At 43.7% G+C, this 13,340-nt stretch overlaps 1 protein-coding gene across 2 annotated transcripts in view; it reads left to right on the forward strand.

Moving 5' to 3' along the window:
- The window catches only part of ACVR1C (activin A receptor type 1C), a 1,016,293-nt gene that overhangs the window by 950,606 nt on the left and 52,347 nt on the right, over positions 1–13,340 (forward strand). For both annotated transcript variants that reach the window (XM_069616403.1, XM_069616404.1), the window contains exon 8: positions 8,173–8,303. In XM_069616403.1, the coding sequence (XP_069472504.1) occupies positions 8,173–8,303 (131 nt within the window). The remainder of the gene's footprint in view (positions 1–8,172; positions 8,304–13,340) is intronic.

Below are 13,340 nucleotides of genomic sequence, written 5' to 3' on the forward strand. Positions count from 1 at the left end.
TGCATTTGCATAACACGTGGGAAGAAAGTCACAATGTTTTAATTTATGACTATGAAGAAATATCATATTTCCTTTGAGGGACTACAACCAGGCTGCAATTATACATACAACCAAAAGATGTACTCACTACTTGTGCTGTTGCTCCTTTCCACCCTTAGGCTGACCCTCCTTTCCTCCTTGTGCTTCCCTTCTGTCCCCTTTGCTCTGGCCATCCTCCCACTTTGTGCTGTCCCTCCTCCACTTTTATACTGTCCCTCCTCCCCTTTGTGCGGTCCCTCTTCCCTCACGTGTGCTGTCCCTCCTCACCGCTTGCATTGTTGCTCCATTCCTTCTTCGTGCACTGTCACTCCTTCCAGTGTGCACTGTTGCCCCCTCCCATATTGTGCTGCTGCTCTTTCCCCATTGCGCTGACCACACCTCCCCCATTGTGCTGTCACACCTTCCCCATTGTGCTGTTGCTCTTTCCCTCTTGTGCTGTCGTGCCTTCACCTTGCACTGTTGCTCCTTCCCTCCTTGTGCTGTTGCTCCTTCCCTCCTTGCACTGCCACTCCTTGCCGCTTGTGCTGTCACTTCTTCCCCCCCTTATTCTATCACTCCTTCCCACCCATTTGTGCTGTCACTCTTCCCCTCACCCCCGTTGCCCTGTCACTCCTTCTTTCAAATGTTTTACAATGCTTCTGTGTACTGTTTCTGGCCGAGCTTTCATCAACTGGATTTTTTAATTTCCCCTCGTGTTGCTGTTTATTTCTTATCCCTCCTCCACAGTGCTTCCCTCATCCCTGACACTGCCCTTCATTCCCTACTATGCTTTCTGTCCTTCTTCCCTGTGCTATCATTTCTCATTCTTTCCCTCCATGCTAAATGTAAAAAGCAATAAACAACTTCAAGCACCTGAGAGGTCGACCAGGAGTGCTGTTTGGCTGGACTCTCTGCTCCTGATTCCTTTAAGGCTGCGAGGTACGACGAATTTTCTTCAAAATGCACCTCTCCTCAAGCAAGTGGATTTACCCATTTATTTTGGTTTGATTTACTTATATATATTGTACACTTTACCTTACTGAATCAGCCGCTAAATTTGTTTTTGGGCACTTTAAACTGCTTTTGGAAATCACTGGGACCCTAAACCACACCCACAGCCACCGGATCTTTACAAATCTGACTTCCACGTGCACCTGAGAGTGTGACCTAGAGTGCTGTTTGGCTGTTTGTTGGCTTGGTGGCTCAGGGTGAATGCCATAATTCCTATAATACCTTTTAACTATGGCCTTGCTTGAGGAAAAGTATTGAGGGATTGAGCTAAACATGGCTTCTTTTTCTTCATATTTCCTAAATTATTTTCTTTTTGTTCAGTGATTTCTTTAATCCCTTTTTAATTGTTTACTGCCTATTCATTATTTATTACCATCTGTGTATTACTCTGCTTTTAGCGGGGAAAACAGTATTTAAGAAGCATTCCTTTGGTTGCCTTTTCTGGAACTATATGTCCTACGCGTACACGTTAAAGACTACTAGGCTGCAAAACATGTTAGCGCATCAGCAGAAGGACATTTCCAGTAGGGATCCCTTAAAGACTAAGCAACCTTTTAGGAAACTATCATTACCTCGGCCCAAATCAGCTCCCATGCACTTGCGATCTAACTCCTTATCCTCAGAGATTAGAGGCTACTGGGAAAATCGAAGGAGGGCATGGTAATGAAAAATAACAAAACACCTGCCCTTGATCCAAGATTGGAAGGTGCGACACAGTGTGATCAAAACTCTGTCACTCAGACAGACTTACTAATACACTTTGACGACATCCCTCATTCTGCACTAGTTGCAGAAATAATGCACCTAGAACAAAAGGGCACCAGCATTAATATCGAACGAGGCCCCTGCTGCATTGTTAGAAAACAGGAAACATATGCCTGAGTCTCAGGCTACTCAAGCTGTCCTTGGTCCTGAGAACCAAATACCGCTCCCGTTGATGGTGACGAAAGCTCAGGTGCACAACAAGGAAAACTTATATAGTGCTTGCCCACAATTGGGAAAGCAAATTGTGTCATATGAACAAACTGGTAGGGACCTTTCAATAGATATATCCCTATTTAGACACAATTTGGACCCATTCATAATACAAACCCAATGACTAGGCAATTGAGGCTTCAGTCCCTGGCACTTCCCACAGATTCAACCCCAAACTGTGGTCTTTTGGGATTCTTTTTTTTTTCCTCTGGTCACATTGGGGTAAATCTGCACAATTTATATTTGGAAACTAGAGCAAGATCTGATGAAGAATTGATCCTAAATAGAACCAATATTCTGATGTTGATAAGTAGCACACCAGGGTGTGGTGACATTCAGCCTTCTCCTGGAGCTAAGAAACACTTCAGGGTTTTATATTGAGTGATGACATCAAATCTGCCCCTGTAATTAAGATGGGGGTCGAATTGGCATCACCTCTACCGAAGAGGAAGAGCTCTTCCTTCCCATCACTGAGGATCTCCTGTTTACAGGGTCAAGAAATTTAGCTCTTGGAGGGTACATTAGAGGGCAACTAAATAGATTGGTCAGGTCTTCCAGTATCTTGGATGGCAAATACCTGCAAAGTTAACTGCCGGATAGAATGGGGGCCATGACTCTGAAGATAGCCTCCTGTAATACCCAGGGCTTTGTACATTTGTTGTCACATAAAAATACTCCTTTGGTTGCAATGGACATTGTGATGCTCCAGGAAACATGGCTTCTGCACCCTCCAGTGTGAGATAGTTATGATGTATCTTGGTTGAAGGCGGTTAAATCCGTGGAAGGGAGGCTGATGGTTGGTTTATTAACAGCTTGTAAAATTAATATTTGCATGACCTTAGAGCCCGGGGCTGCCCCAAACACGTCTACTCAACTAACTAAACTTGTTTACCCTTTAGTTGATAAGCAATCAAGAGGACACTATGCACTCTTAAATTTATATTGTAATCCTCTGTCAATTTCTGATGATGCTTTCCTGGAGGGAGTAGAAGCCATGTTAGACCTAACTGTGGGAGACAATAATACCATAACAGTTTTATTTGCGGGGGACTTGAATATTCAATGCCTGTCAATATGGGTGGATCCATTGACAACTAGATCAAAGAAATGGTTGGCATTAAAGGAAAATCGTGGTTTTATGATGTTGAACAGTGCCTTAAAGTGTGACATGTCTCCCCAGCCAACCTCGAGACGTGTTGCTCAGGCTGCTGTTATTGATTATTTCTTTGTGGCAAGAAGGGCATTCAAGAATGCAAAAGATTTCCAGGTGTTGCCTCAAGACACTAGTAACCATGACCTTATTGACCACCTGGGATGTTCCTCTTCAAATATCTCGATCAGAGTATTTTCAATTTAACGCGGGGGTTACGGAGGGAATAAATAGGTTTAGATGGACAGAAACATCGGTGTTTAAATTAAATACTGGTATAGCAGACAACAGAATTACATTACGTGTACAGACGTTAACAAACAAGGGTGATTATGTGGCTACCCTTAGTTTGTTTACAGAAACTATCCGAAGAGCATCCCGTCCCATAATTTAAACATAAATATGTTTTTGAATCAGATGTTTGAAATAAGAAAAAAACAGTTAAAGAAAAGTTGAGACCACTTGCCCACTTAGATTTTTCCTCTAGACTATCAAGGATAAAAATGTTTAAATTGACTTATAAGAATTGGTTCAGAGGCTACCAAGCAGCATTGTTTCAGCAGGATGGGGAAAACATGCGGTCTCTCTTGGAATTTGGGAATGATGAGCTCCAGTTACCGTTACAGACTAACCCGATACAGGAGCAAATATGGGCACATACATTTACAAAATTTTGTGCCTCTTTAACCCTGATAGATAATCCAGGATTACAAGATTGTGACATAAACCATTCTTTGGAATTTGACCAGCATGATATTATCATGCAAATTAAAAATATAATACCTCTAGAGCTATGGGGCCAAATGGTCTGAGAGGTTATATGCTAAAAACTCACCCAGAGTCATGGTCTGTGATTCTGTTTACTATTTGTAACCAGGTTCTCCAGTCTAAAAAAATACCTTACTCCAGGAAAAAAAATTGTTATTATACCGATATTTAAGAAGGGGGACAGATAAGCCCCTCAGAATTATTGGCCTATAGCCCTTCTTGACATAAAAGTTAAAATCTGTGCCCTCTTACTAGTCAGAGATGTAAAGCTTTGGATTAAGCAGACAGCATGTCTGGATAGATATCAATCTGGGTTTGTTCCAGGTATAGGAACATCAATAAACCTCATGGCATTATCACTTGGAAAAAAAAGAGTAATTCAGTGAGGCTAGCCAGTTTATATGGCTTTTATTAATTCTAAGTTCGCGTTTCACTTAGTACCACAAGACATTCTGTTCCAAAAAATGAAAGCTGTGGCATGCCCAGCGTAATTTCGATCATTCATTTTCCAGTTCTACTCAGGTACTTCCATGCAAGTCAAGCTAAATAGACAAGGGCCCTCATTACGACCTTGGCGGAGAACCATGGTGCAATTTGCACCATGGTCCATGGCGCTAAGCTGCCAACTCCGCCATGGTGGTTGGCGGACTTACCGCCCCATTCCGACCTTGGCGGGGCGGTAAGTCCCCAATCCCCATTTACCCTTCCCCATTCCCATTTTTGCCCCATAGGGTATAATGGGAGTGGGGAAGGCGTTAATTACGCCACCGTAAATTACGGTGGCGTAATTAACAACAAGGTCCCGTAGCGCCATGGTTTTTACCGCCTGCAAAAAGCAGGCGTAAAAATCACCATGGCGCTACGGGAACTCGTACTCAGGCGGAAAGGGGCGCCATGGTTTACGCCGGCGTAAACCCCTTTCCGCCAGGGTCGTAATGAGGGCCAAGGTCTCTTATTGGAATCAAACCCAACTCTGAGAGGATTAAAACAGGGGTGTATTCTCGCCACAGTTCTTTTTAATCTGTTTATAACCGATATTGAGGAAGACTTGTGTAAGGTTAATTCCTTTCCACCGAAACTAGGGAAGTCCCACATATCGTGGATCCTATATGCCGACAATCTTGTCCTTTTAGACAAGACACCCATAGACCTGCAGGGATTATTATTGGCCCTGAAACATTATACAAACAAAAATCAATTATCAATGTCAATATGTGGAATATTGTCATTTTAACCCCAAAGAAGTTTTATAGGAGACCGGGAGTAGATTGGTTCTTATATAATAAACCATTGTTGGTACTTGACAAATATAGATACCTGGGTATGAACGCCAATAATAACATTCAAGAAGCCCATACAGAACTGACATTAGGAGAACAACTGAGATCACAGCTACCCAGGCTCTGATTATTCACAGGAAATACGGGAAATTCTTGTATTTATTTGTAATGTATTTATTTAATTGGGTTTTTTATAATGCACCTAATACCATAACTGAGTTTGGTTTCTAAGTGCGGATCCAGGATTCGAACATCTGCGTTTCCCTTGTGCTATCCTCCATTCATGTTCTGTATTTGACTGTGATTATCTTTCATAAGCAAAAGGTGGTACCTACATTAACTTATGGGCTGAGACAAAAATGGTTGAATGTATGTCAGATTGGAACACAATAGAGGGATTTTACTGCAAGAAGGGTTGGTCGCTTCCAGCAAACATGCTGATTCAAATAATACTATTTGAGCTAGGTTCACTATCTTTAAAGATCACGACAAAATGGAAAGCTTTGACCATGTTTAGGAAATGCATTCTAAACAAGCATAAAACGAATTCAATAATTCCAATAATTGCTCAATTGATGGAACGCCCGTTCCATTCATCTTTGTAGACCTGGAAGAGGGACTGTTTGGATACAATGGCCCTCATTACGACCCTGGCGGAGTGGGTTTACGCCAGCGTTATTTGCGGCGGACCCGTCCGCCCTACTACGAGTTCCCGTAGCGCCATGGAGCCGTTTTCCGCCTGGTTTTTCCGGGCGGAGAAATCCATGGCGCTACGGGACCTTGATGTTAATTACGCCACCGTATTTTACGGTGGCGTAATTAACGCCTTCCCCACTCCCATTATACCCTATGGGGCAAAAATGGGAATGGGGAAGGGTAAAATGGGGATTGGGGATTTACCGCCCCGCCAAGGTCGGAATGGGGCGGAAAATCCGCCAACCCCCATGGTGCTATCGGCAGCTTTCCGCCGTGCTCCATGGTGCATTTTGCACCGCGATTTCCGCCAGGGTCGTAATGAGGCCCAATGTCTTTAGCAGACATTACATTAGATGTATTGTTATCCAACCCGTATCGGGCCAAGAGGAAACTATGGTCTTGTGACTGGAGATTAACATGGGAGGAATGCTGTGCCCATAAGATCTTTAAAAATTGCCAATTCGACATGAAATCCCTCATTCAACTACCTTTGTGTTCATCAAAATGCCTATGCCCGAAATATAAAGCATGGTTTTTACGACTTAATGAATGGCCGACTAGGTAGATCATAGGTTCACGATTAAACAGGCCTATGGATCAGAGAGCTTGCCAATTCTGTCAGAGCCAAAAAGAAATCGAGACATTTGGGGTTATTACAACCCTGGCGGTAGCCATGCCGCCGGAGTTGCATTTTTTCTGGCCCCTGGCAATGGGGACGTACAGGGCCATTCCGACCTTGGCAGACCCTGTATGTCCCCATTGCCAGGGGCCGGAATCCATTACTCCCCATTCCCATTTGAACCCAATAGGGCTCAAATGGGAATGGGGAAGTACAGGGCCATTCCAACCTTGGCTGCCCCTATATTTCCCCATTGCCAGGGGCCGGAATCCATTAATCCTCATTTCCAGGACTCAAATGAGAATGGAGAGGTCGTCTGCACCGGCGCCGTTATAAATGGTGCTGGGGCATCCGACATGCTGTGCTCTCGGGAGCCTTTCTGCCCGCCCGCACAACTCGTAGTTTGCCGGTCCGGGAACTACAGTACCAGCAAGCTTACCGGTACCGTAGTTCCCGGACCGGCAAACTTATAATGAGGCCCATTGAGTCATATTGTTGTCTTCTTTCCAAAGTTCCTGGTGCAAAATAAACTGTTTTTACAATATTGTTTTAAGGATTATAGATGTTTAACACAAGATAACTTATCGGCAAAGATTTTTAGTGGACAGTGGGCCTCATTAGGAGTTTGGAGGTAGCCATGACGTTTTTAGGGGCATGTCTACCCCCAAACCGGGTACCGGGTCCGGGTTCCAGAAATGGGGAATTGTCATACCGACTTTAGCGGACCCGGTAATTCCCATTCTCGGGACCCAGACCCGATACATCCCCATTCCCATTTGAGCCCCCATAGGGCTCAATGGGAATGCGGAGGATGCTACCAACGGGCCCGTTAATGAACCTGGTCTGCTATCGGGTCCCGCTCTGCACGTTGGGTCTGGCCAGGCGTCCAGAGCCGGACCCGCTGCAGACCTTGTAATGTGGCGGTCCAGAATGAACGGTGCTGGTCCCTTACTGGCACCGTTCATTCCACGGACGCCTACCGTGTAATGAGGCCCAGTGTATTTCTGTGATTTTAGCAGTAATAACTTTTTGTTATCGTTAGAGATTGTATTATGTACCCTAGCATGAGGTAAGGTGTTTTAATTTTGAAAGCTTTTATTCTATTGTGATGAAAGGGGGATACATTGATCTTTTTACTCTGTACTTGAGGACATTGGCAGAATGTTTGTCTGTTTGATCATTTCGGTTGAATTATATTGTGTATGGAAAATTGAATGTAACGGATTATGATGTATTATGTATTGAAAGGTTTGAATTGTTTTTTCAGCCGTAACAATAAAAACAACTACAAACGCCACAACTATTGGCACTGACAATGCATGTTTTAGTATTACTTCAGCATCATGTAATTAACGAAATTGGCACTGTAATTTGGTACAGCATGGCGTGTCTACGCCTTGCATGATTTGAAGATTGATTTAATGTATGATGTACTATTGAATTGTGTGCATTCAACATCTTCTAGCCAAAAATGATGTGTGTGCGCTGGTAAACATTTTAGTATTTAACTTGATATTTAGCTGGCACGTTCTGTTTATGGCTGTTAAGGATCTTAATGTACTCAGTACAATAACATCGAATGTATCAATGATCAAAAATATCATAGCATGTAATGTACATGACATTTTTGCACGTGTTTTGCAAATGCATTGCAGGAGCGATTGATGAACACCAGTTGCCTTATTTTGACATGGTGCCTTCTGATCCTTCGTTAGAAGATATGAGAAAGGTTGTTTGTGAACAGAAACTTCGACCTATCATTCCAAACCGGTGGCAGAGCTTTGAGGTAACATGTTAATTGTGAACCATATCATAAAAGTCTTACTTTTGCATTCTGCTTTATGAACGGGCCATGACCTTCCATCTATGTCAGCACATCGATACGTATGTTATGAAATGACTCATGCTGTATTCATTCCACTGTGAAATGAACATCCCAGATGAGGACCGACCATGAATGTAATTGTCCCGACAAACGTGGATAGGGTTTTCACAGTTATGCCCAGGGCTTGGAACAGACGATCAAAAGCGTCATGAATGAGCCTTGCGAATGTTTAAGGGAACTGAATTATATTACGCTTCCAGTTTTTTATAATGATGATTTATTAATGTGACGTTGTATTTGTATTATGTACTCTGTGTTTTGTTATTAGCTGGCTTTTATATTTAAACTGTCTTTGTTTATGTTGTGCTTTTATCGTATTTTAGTGAAATAAAGTGACTGATTGAACTGTGACCTTTTAACTGGCTTTTAGTGTTAGATGTAACGTCATGGAAGCTGGAGGCTGATTGTGGAATGCTGATTCTTTTTCTAAGTAAGGTGTGAGGGCTTCTTCTGCATGTGCTCTGTGAGCGACATTATTGTGATGCACCTGGGTTCAATCTGTATAGAGTTTTGTGCGTGATTCCAATAATGGCCTTTATCTTGAGCTTCACACCGTAAGAGCAAAGAATGATGGGAGTGTTCTTTGGCTGGTTGGCATTAGTTCTTTAGAAGCAAGTCATTGAAGAGGAAAGGTTGTTTGGCCAAGCTAGGTGGACAGGTTAACCTGAAGCGAGTATTTTCAAGACATTCTGGAAGGGGTGTAGATGCTTGAGTATCTAGTGCAACCTAAGGTTCTCCAGATGTTTTGGACTACAACCTCAGTGAACCCTCACAGGTAACTGTGCTGGCTATGACTGATGGGAGTTGTCGCCTAAAATGGACACCGTTCCTCCATTAATTCCCTCATCTCTACTGGACGGAGCCCTTTCTTCTGCACCCCGGCAGCTTATATCGTACCTCTTATTTTATTTTTTTTATTTATTTTTTTCTTTAAAATGTTTGCACATTTTTTTACAAAAATTCTTACATCCTTCATGAAAAATGAAGACATACAATCCTGAGGGTTTCCTTGGCAGGGAGAGGATGCAATTCAAGATCGAAATAAGCCATTTCTAATCTCTCGTAAGGTCAATGTTCTGCAGGAATTGAGTCACTGCGATGGTCTCATACATTCTCTCTCCCTCCATTAGACGATTCCACCAGAACTCCTCATCGTAATCAGATATATTCTTAAACAAATGAATCATATGGGTCGTCCTTTCTTTCTCCAGGCCTTTACAGTCCAGAAGGAGGTGTCTGATGGTTTCTTTTTGTTCCGTCTTCTCACAGAACCGGCATAGGTTTGAGGTTGAGATTCTTCTGATGGCTCTAACTTCGTTTGTTGCGATGGTGTTCAAACGGGCTCCCATAAAGGTTTGCCTGGACTGGCGGTTTGGAAATTTCTTCAGGTAGGGTCTTGTGTCGTTCAATTTCCTACTCACCAGTATAATATGCGATACTGATTTGTAAGCAGAAGCGGTGTCTTGGGTTTTTATCCAGTCCCATATTTCTAGTTTGGTGGTCACTTTTGTTGGGTTGTTTATAAGCTCCTCTTCCGAAGATCCTATATCGGTGAGGATGTCGTTAACTTTGTGTGCCCATGATTTAAAAGCACTGGAGTTCTGCTCGTACAGTTCATTGTGAATGATATCAGTGATTTTTGGGCGATTAGGAATAATCAGTTTTCTGAACAAACAAGCGGTTTCTGTGTAGGATGGCACTTAGTGACAAAATACAAAGCTCCTGTCTGATCAGGACCATTGGTGTTGGTGATGGAAGATTCAGGAGGCTCCTCCAGAAGAGGCTTTCAATTTTCTGCCATAGATTGTCTGGCAGCGTTAAGAAAGCCTCTGTTCCGTATAGAACTGCGGGGACGACTTTTGTTCTGTAAAATTGAATAATCGGTTGTAGAGAGAATTTACAGAATTTTCTTTCGATTTTCATTGCCTGGGTTGTCAAACGTTTCATCTTGTCCCACAGTTTTTGTTGCATGTTCTTGTCAGTGGCATTATTGCTTAAAGTAACACCAAGGTATTGGAATTCCTCCACCGTCTGAATTTTTACTCCCGCCAGTAACCAAGTAAAGTTGGCCTTTACCTTAGATGATTTTTGGAAAATCATAGTCTGTGTTTTCGTCTTATATATTTCCAAGTGGTTGTTTCTTATATAGGTGCTCAAATTATCTAACTGTCTCGATAAGGGACAGTTAGGGTTTGATCCAAAATGATCAAGTCGTCCGCGTATAAAAGGCGTTAAACCTTGGTCCCACCTAGCATCGGCGGAAAAGATCTGACCAAAGGCTCTGTGTCTTTGTAATCCCATAGGTACGCGCTAAACAGGGTCGGCACCAAGGGACAGCCCTGCTTGACGCCTCTCAATGTAGGGATAGGTTTGGCGATTGTTCCATGATGGTCCAGTCTTACGGAAATTGTTGTTTCTGTATGGAGTGCCTGAATTTGTTCCAAAATGAAATCTGGACATTTGTTGCTGTTTAGCTTTTTCCAGAGAAGCTCCCTGTTGACCTGGTCAAAGGCCTCCAACGAAGGCAACGTAGATTGGGGGCCCTCCATCTTTTGTTTTCTCCTTTAAGATGTTAATTAGGAGAATATTGACTAGGGTTCCGAGATTTTTAACAAAGCCTGATTGGAATGGGTCGTTGACATTTGCATCTACTCCCAGAGTTGAAACAGGTCCGGTAGAGTGGAACCGTAGAGCTTGCCAATAACATCAAGCAGGGCAATGGGTCTATAGTTCTTAGGATTGTCTCTTGGACCGGCCTTGTGGAAAGGGACTATGGTCGCTTTTTTCCAAAATAAGGGTATTGATTTTGTTCTAGTTATTCTGTCAAAGACGGCTATGACAAACGTGGCCCATTGTTCCGCGCATGTTTTATCAGTACATTTGTTAGGTCGTCAGGTCCGGGAGCGCTTGAATTTTAGAATTTTTGTTTCAATAGAAATTGGGGCAATAGGGATCTTCCACTCCACTTCGGATTTAGGCTGAGGCTGTTGCTTCTCTAAATTCTGCTTTATAAAGAGTTCCTTCAAGTGGTAGATCCAGTTCTGTTCACTGACGCAGATATGGAGTCTGTTTGCTGGACCGGTAGTAGAAGATTTTATTATTCGCCAAAAGTCCCTTGAATGCTGGCCATTTAACAGCTGAAAAAGTGCTTTGGCGTCTACTTGGTACATTACCGCTTTGTGTGCTTTTAGCCAGTTTTTATAGGTCTTCTTCACCAGGGCTGCTGCCTGCAGATCCTTTATGTACTTTGTTTTCTTTGCCAAACAGAGAATTTTCCTCAGTTTCTTCCTCTCTTCGACCAAACGTTTGTGATATGTGTGGTTATAGCCCGACAAATTAGACTTTGAGGTTTTGATTGTGTTCCTGTAGATATATAGGTGATGTTCGAAGTCCGGGGGTATATCGCGCCTCTTATCCACCTGTTGCCTGCGCTGTGCTCGGGTTAAGGCTGGAGAATTTGGGGACACATTATACTGCCGGTGCGCTGACTTTCATTTTGGGTCGAAATAACTTTTTATTCGAGACCGTAACTGATATCTGATTCTGAGGCCAATATTGTTGCACTCCGTTCACTACCCACCTCTGGGTTTTCCACCTGTGCTGATATTGCATTTGCTGCCTAATTGTTTCCAGACCCTCCAAGATGGCTGGACCACGCTTTAATAGAAATGTGTTACTGACTTTGAGCCAGTCCCTGCAACTTCTCCCATTGGTTGCCTTGGCCCTTTTAAGCCAATTGCAGCAACCGGGAGGTGAAGCCAGCCCATACATCCAAGGCCTACAACGGGGCCCCGCTTCCATTAATTCCCTCATCTATACAGGACAGAGCCCTTTCTTCTGCACCCAGCAGCTTTCATCGTGCCTGATATCCACCTGTTGCCTGCGCTGTGCTTGGGCTTAGGCTAGAGAATTTGAGGACACATTCTCATGTCGGTGTGCTTGCCTTCATTTTGGGTCGAAATACCGGTTTATTCGAAACCACGCCTGATAATTGATTCTGAGGCCAGCATTGTGGTGCTCCGCGCACTGTCTACCTCTGGGTTTTCCACCTGTGCTGATATTGCATTTGCTGCCTCATTGTTTCCAGGCCCTCCAAGATGGCCGGACCACGCTTTTATTGAAATTTGTTCCTGACTTTGGGCCATCCTCTGCCCCCTCTCCCATTGGTTGCCTTGGCCCTTGTAAGCCAATTGCAGCAGCTGGGAGGCGGGAGCCGCATACATCTAAGGCCCACAACAAAGGCCCCTGTCTGTCCCTGTCCGCTGCTTGTTTGGTGCGTGAGGTCTCCCTGGACCCTTCTTATGCATCATGAGGATGGTGCCCTAACTTTTTCCTGGAACTCTGAACTACCTTGGCACTATCACCTCTGAAACCATGGGTTAGTCACCCCTATCTCATCATCCACACCCCCTAACTTTTTCCCCCTTCTCTCCATATCACACTTTTTCCCATGCTACAGCCTGTGACTGGACTGCGTTTAGTAACATCTGCTGCTGTTTTGAACTTAGCTGCCAGTAACATTGGTGCTGTTTTGAGCTTAACTACTAGTAACATTGCTGCTGTTTTGAACTTAGCTGCTAGTAACATCTGCTGCTGTTTTGAAATGAGCTGTTAGTAACATCTGCTGCTGTTTTGAACATATGATATGATATGATATGATATGATATGATAAGGGGGGGAACAAGGGGAGACAGACAACGATCTTACTAGGCCAGGTGTCATTCAGATCGCGCAAGTGCAAGGGTAGAGGGGAAGGGAAAAGTGCATGGGGGAAGGGAGAGGGGAAAGTGCAGTACAGGGTTATAAGCATACAGCATACAGGATAAATAACAAGGGCCAGCTGGTGGCAAGTGCGAGGTAAGTGCAGACAAGTGCTGGGAAGGGGGGCTGTATGGATACAGACACAGTCCCGTAGTGCAGGGGTTGCCGTGGAGGCAG

Source organism: Ambystoma mexicanum, chromosome 9 (genome assembly GCF_040938575.1).
Source record: "Ambystoma mexicanum isolate Mex_15411 chromosome 9, UKY_AmexF1_1, whole genome shotgun sequence".
Lineage (NCBI taxonomy): Eukaryota > Metazoa > Chordata > Amphibia > Caudata > Ambystomatidae > Ambystoma > Ambystoma mexicanum.